The 6,706-nt window shown below is 42.6% G+C and overlaps 1 protein-coding gene across 1 annotated transcript in view; it reads right to left on the reverse strand.

The window, feature by feature from the left end:
• Positions 1-1,113: 1,113 nt before the first annotated feature.
• The window catches only part of YEATS2 (YEATS domain containing 2), a gene marked incomplete at its 3' end in the record, with an annotated part of 34,457 nt that continues 28,864 nt past the window's right edge, over positions 1,114-6,706 (reverse strand). The window contains exons 17-20 of the mRNA XM_009319206.1: positions 5,662-5,774; positions 3,655-3,810; positions 2,749-2,922; positions 1,114-1,360 (exon numbers count right to left, since the gene is read on the reverse strand). Of these exons, the coding sequence (XP_009317481.1) occupies positions 1,114-1,360; positions 2,749-2,922; positions 3,655-3,810; positions 5,662-5,774 (690 nt within the window). The remainder of the gene's footprint in view (positions 1,361-2,748; positions 2,923-3,654; positions 3,811-5,661; positions 5,775-6,706) is intronic.

Here is a 6,706-nt window from a genome sequence, read left to right on the forward strand (position 1 = left end):
TTTTTTTTTTTTTTTAAACATCAGAATAACTGCTTCTTTTGGGATTCATGAAGTCGTCAGGTTACCAAAAAAAAAATCTAGATGATACTCTCATACCTAAATGGCAGTCTTAACCTGAAAGTTATTTAGAATTGCGTATTTCCTACAAAAAAAACCCTTGCTGCTTTGTTTGCGAATAGGAAAATACTCAACTGCTTATTGCAGAATTGTGGCAGTCTTAACAGACTCTGTTACTTACTTCCAAGCTCTGTGAAAGAATGATGAAAAAAGCAGGAGTTTGGAAGACTGTGTATGTAGGAAACTTGAAGAGCTGCTTTAAGAAGACACTGTCAGATGGGCTCAGTGTCACTTACTTTCTCTTTTCTGTATTTGTACTCTGTTTCCACCTAGTAAGAAGTCACTTCAAATGAACAGAACATGCCAGCCGGTAAATTAGGAGTCAGAATGAAAATTTCTAATTTTAACCCATAATACTCAAATTAAACCTGCTATATTTGCTCTCCATGATACAAAAGATATTGGAGGACAATAAAACTAAATAAGGAAAACTCCCCTCTACATAAGGGCAGTCCATCTTTATTACCTCTTCTTTATTAACTTGAAACATTCCAGATCCAATCTACCTCACTGTACTTAATGGATTTTGACTTCAAAGCCTTCAGGTCCTCCTAATCAACATCCCTTTCCTTTCCAAGCAAAACAGAGCAGATGCAAAGCCTCAAAGCCAAATTCTGCTCATGCAGCTTCTCCGACTTCAGTGGAGTTTCACTTTCACAAACTAGTCAAGTCTGTAGTATTGCCAATACCTTGATAGTTTCAGCATTCAGTGGCACACTGTGCTCTTGAACAGGCAGAATGCATCTTCTAATGAGAACCTGGCATGAAAACTAAAATCCTTCTCCAATACCAATGGGCAACTTGCACTGTTATTTGTAACAGATACAGTCAATGCACTCATGTGATAGCATGCCCAATTATTTACACATCTCTCTGGCTAAGCCAAAAGTTATGCTAATAAGGTATGCTTTAGAAAGCATGACTTTACTTTTACACATTCACAAATGCAGGTGACTACATTCTTCCACTTACAGTGAAGACATTTAAAGAACTCACACCTGGATTCTAACTTTCTATAGGAAAGGCATGAAGGGAGTTTAATACCTGATACTGCAGCTTTTCCAGTCACAGGCGTTGGTGTAGTCATCAGAGAAGCAACACTTACAACAGTAGAAGTAGCAGTCTTATTCACTACTGATGAAGTAGACTGGCTCTGGCTTATACAGATTTGGTGTTGTTGTCCAGATGTCTTTGCTGTAGGAGCTCCAGAAGATGATGAACTGGAACCTGCATTATCTATTTGCTGCATAAGAGGCAGAGAGGGATAACAAATTCCTTTTCATGTCATAGATGATTCAACAATAAGCACAACTAGGGAGTATCTAGAAGTAGCAAAACCAAATGTCTATTTATCTATCACTAACAAGCAAGAGGTTCTCAAGCACATATCCAAAACCCATATACAGTGATGGTACATACAGAATGGAGGCTGTTTCAAGAAGACAAAGTGTAACTGTGCGCACAGGAACTGCTATCACAACTGCTTTGTTAGTATCTGGAGCCAGGTCCCTTAACTTCAGCAAGCAGCTAGGCCTCCAGATGAGAAATTTGACCCAGGAATGTTTCATGTTTCCCTGCTGCTCCGAAGTCCAGAGGTATCAGCAGAGAAATGGGAAAAAAGTTTGGGATAAAGAGGCTGGATGGAAAATTTCTATCTCTGCAGCTTCACTGAGAGCTGTAAAAACAGTGAGTAGCACTTAACGCAAATTTTAGCATCTGCACCTATATATGCTGCCTATGCCAGCATTCAGCCCTCTGACGGCAGTATGGCATCAACTCTCCACTTTTTAATCTTTGTCTCTCCACAGGCAAAAGCAGCAAGTCTGGGGGAACCCTCCCAGTGAACTATACACTGTCCTTTTTGCTGCATTCTCCCCACCCTGTGAACTCCAAGTCCACTCCAGATGGAAAACCTGCATCATCTGGATATGTGGCTGCATCCATGCACAAGAGCGTTCACTCTAGGAATGCAAATGTTTTACTTCCAACCTCACTCTATGCCAGAGCACCTTGTTGCAAGGCTGTGCTCTTATGACTTCCCTGGGGTGGAGAGGAGTGACATCCTTTGAACACAATCAGGGCTGAAGGACCGTGAACCCTGGCCACTGCCAGACTCTGAAATCTGTTGATGGCAGATTGGGCACTAAGCACTGTGCAGAGCCTGTGATCTCAGAGGAGCGACCTGCAGGCTAGTTACTGCTGGCTTTCATTGGCTTGCTGGATACAGAGCTTCAGGCATTTCACATTCTCCAAGTTTTTGTGCCAGCAACAGATTTGGTGCTTAAAGGCTGTGTAGGCCAAAAATCTGATCTGTATGATTGCAAAAGCTGTTTCAGATAAAGCCTGTCCTACCTACCTGAATTTTAACAATATTAAAAGCAAGAAAGTGCAAGTTTTAGTTTCTCTTCTCCCCTTGTTTCTTCACAGATATTACTTTGTGCCGAACAGCAAACAAGCCAACAGAAGAGTTGTGTACACTGTGCTGGAATACAAATAAGAGCAGATCCACCAGCAAAGCTGACTGAAAAGAAGAATACCAACAGGGGAAAAAAGCAGAAGTCCTTTCCTGGCGATTATACTGGCTAGAGTGCAAAAGTTATATTACAGAATATTGGCAAAGTTGTTTCTCACCTGGGCCACCCCGTTTGTGGGAAGGGCCATGGCAGGAGCAGCAGCCGTGGTGATAACACCTCCTGACACTCTCAGCACAGTGGTGCCAGGTTTGGAGAGCTGGGATGAGGCAGGCACTGATTTTATAGACCCATCTGATATTTTCATCAGTGATGTCTGTCCACTGGGTGCAGCCTTTGAAAAAGAATTCAGCACAAGGAAAAAGGTGTATTTATTTGGATTTTTTTATAAAATTACTTAAACCCCAACACAACAACAACAAAACAAACAATACAAATGCTTTTTGTATTACTGAAAAATACTTTCAAAAGACTTTTGAAAAATGCAAATTGTGGCAACAGTAGCTAGAACAAAATTACCACCTCAGAAATCAACTTTATCAAACTGTTCACTTTGCAAAAATATGCCTATCAATCTTGAATTTTGGATGATCAATTACAAGTACTCTTGGGGAGTTTGAATTTCATAGGGACCACTTGGTAGTTTTTAAAAGAAGGACCTTTGACAGATACCAAACCCAAAAATTTTTAAGAGCTTTAGCGGGTGACCCATTTCTAAGGTTCAAATATTTAGAGCACATTTTTGCACCTGACTGTATTCACTTCTCTAATTCCATTTCACTAAGAAATCCCAGAGTACATTTACAAACTAGCAACCCAAGCTTACACATGACCCACTTTGAGAATGGAAATAAAGCTTGAAAACTGTGGTCCGATATCTGCATATGAAAGTAGGCCTTCATGTGCTTTCCTTATCATAGTACAGCCAGCATCATAATTGTACAAAAACCAAAACAAACCAAACAACTACAAAAGGAAAAGCTTTCATAATGTGTGGCCGTGGTTCCTATACTTCATCTGACAAAATGCTGACTGGTAAGAGAGAAACACATCATTTGCACATTACCTGTGTAAACAGAGCTGTTTTCTGTCCAGTTATCACTTTTAGCGCTTGTCCTTGTGTGGAAGATGCTCCGACTCCTACACTGCCCTGAACAACGGAAGCTGGAGTCAGCTGCTTCCCAGAACTCTGAGGAGAAGGCTGGCCAACCAGAAAGGTGCCCTGCTCCAGAAATAAGTAAGGGAGGTTAGCACTTTGAAACACAGTTAAAAGTCAACAGAAATCTAGGAGTGTCAATACAGGATACAAGCCTGTGGCTGTAATGCAACATTTCATCTTCTAAAACAAGGCACTGCTAATTACAGTGGATGCTTCTGCACTAAGAGCTGGATACAGCCTTCTCTTCTTGCTGCAGAACACCACTCTGATGCAAGGGAAGGGGTGAAAAAGCCACAATCAGTTTCCTGTCTTGTCAGAGGCATCCACTACAATTTAACACACTTTATGCTCTTTAAGTTTATTCTTTGTGACAAATGCTGCTTAGCATACAAGATCAGAGAGGCTACTGCTAGGCTAGGCAAAAAAAGAGAGAAATCAAGACATTCTGTCACCTTCTCATTTCAAAATGTATTTAGTCCCCCCGACAAAGGCTATATATTCAGAGCTCAGCATACAGAAATCACAGTGACAACTGAAGGTGTGTTCTCTAATAACCTACCACCTGAGACCTTGCCACCCTTCCTGCTTCTCATCAGTGTTCAGTTGCTTCCCTTCAGAGGCTTCTTTCACCCACTATCACACATGGACGCCTTCACACAATCTTCTGTTTTCTCATTTTTCTTCCTTACTCAGCCTTGCTGTTTCTCTCCAATAATCACAGAATCATAGAATACCAGGTTGGAAGGGACCTCAAGGATCATCTGGTCCAACCTTTCTTGGCAAAAGCAGAGTCTAGACAAGACGGCCCAGCACCCTCTCCAGCTGAATCTTAAAAGTGTCCAATGTTGGGGGATCCACCGCTTCCCTGGGGAGATTATTCCAATGGCTGATTGTTCTCATTGTGAAAAATTCTCCTCTTGTGTCTAATTGGAATCTCCCCAGGAGTAACTTTTATCTTGTCTTTTCCATGTGACTCCTTGTAAAAAGGGAGTCTCCACCTTTGTAGCCATCCTTTAAATACTGGAACATGGCGATAAGGTCTCCCCTAAGCCTTCTTTTCTCGAGGCTGAACAAACCCAGTTCTCTCAGCCTTTCCTTATATGGCAGGCTTCCCAGTCCTTTGATCACCTTTGTGGCCCTTCTCTGGACCCTCTCCAGCCTGTCCACATCTTTTTTGTATAGCAGGGACCAAAACTGAACACAGTATTCCAGGTATGGCCTGACAAGCGCTGAGTAGAGTGGGATAAGGACTTCTTTATCTCTGCTGGTGATGCCCTTGTTGATGCAACCCAGCATCCTGTTGGCTTTCTTTGCTGCAGCAGCACACTGTTCATTCATATTGAGCTTGCTGTCTACCAGGAGCCCACGGTCCCTTTCCACAGAGCTGCTCCCCAGCTGGGTAGATCCCAGCCTGTATTGCGCTCCTGGATTATGTTTTCCCAGGTGCAAGACCTTACATTTGTCCTTGTTGAACTTCATAAAGTCCTTGTTACCCCACCCTTTCTTTATTCTCCTATCTCTACTGCTTTCCTCCAACTCTTACACATCCTACTGTTTAAGATAACTCTTCATCTCTGTCATATCACCTCTCTTGTTGTGGAGACCCTTTGGAGACGCTGTCTCTTCTCCACTCACTGCTTGCCCTGGTCTTACTCAGTGCTGCTTTCTCAGCCCGCAAGGAGCCATGAGGGTACCACCCTGCAAGGGGAGGTGAGAGGCAGAGATGTGCCAATAGCAACAGCAAGTGATAAAGCAGGTGCCTGGCGGAGGGGAGAGAGGCAAGGGTTGTTAGAGGGGATCTAGATGCCATAGTCCAAGAATGTTTCATGTACTACAGAACCACAGGATATCCACATATTACCACTGCAGCCTGAAATGTTGACCTGCTTCAATTAAGATGCTTACACCACTGACCTGGGGTGTCTGCTTCAAGATGTAGGATGTATAGGTGAGGTGCTGTGACAAGTTACTGCTTGTGCTTTGAGTTCCTCCTCCTCCACTATTCGTAGAAGAACCAGACTGGAGACCTGTAACCAGAAGAAAAGGCTTGACCCTTTGGTAACCAAACGATGTCAGCTGCTTAAGCATTCCTGTATACACAATAAATTGAAAACACTTTGCAAGATGCTTGCTGCCACACGTTTTGCAGCTGAATAATATTATCACCCGGTACAGCACAGTTCATATGTACTGCTGAGCTCTCTTACAGCTCAGCAAATGCCATGAATGAAAGAGGCTATGGGGCAAATAAGGAGGACTGGTGGGCAAGCAAAGCTCATGTCAGGCTGTTCTGAATTTTCCATCAAAAGAAGATGGTGTCCAACAGACGAACAGTCTTTTCATCAGTCTTTTGCGGGTTATGAATCTGCAGCAAAAGCCCCTAGAAACACTGAATCCCGCTGGCTTCTTCATTTTACTTTTGTTGGCTGTTCCAATGCAATTTTGTTAACAAAGTATTAGAACATGGATACCAAGCAGTGGTATTTTGCAGCGACACTTTGATATTGCTCTGCCTCCAGAAAGAACAGCCTGGACACAGATTTTTTTGCAGTCTCTCATTAAGAAACAAGGGTAAAAAAAATACTTATGTCTCTGTCATAAAAATCACAAGTATTTCCTCTTCCTCAAAGGCTGTGAGATTATTTCCTTGTCAAGGTTGGACTGCCCCAGCTGCCTCTCTAAATCTCCAGCAATGGGACTCCCATCACAAGTTCTACGGCCCAAAAATACCTTCACCAAGAGTATCAACTTTTTCAGTGACACGAACTCTTATTGCCATGTTGCTGGTATTTACAGCCTTATATATTAAACTGAATAATACCTCTTCCTCACTGCTAGTATCGGAACTGGGAGCAAAATGTTTACAGCAAATCCATCTCCCATTCCAACCCCCAGGCTCAAAAGGAGCATTCTGGAGAAGGCTCACGACAAAACTCTTCATCTGCACAGTCCAAAACCT

The sequence above is a fragment of the Pygoscelis adeliae genome, unplaced genomic scaffold (genome assembly GCF_000699105.1).
Source record: "Pygoscelis adeliae isolate BGI_AS28 unplaced genomic scaffold, ASM69910v1 Scaffold30, whole genome shotgun sequence".
NCBI classification, from domain to species: Eukaryota; Metazoa; Chordata; class Aves; order Sphenisciformes; family Spheniscidae; genus Pygoscelis; species Pygoscelis adeliae.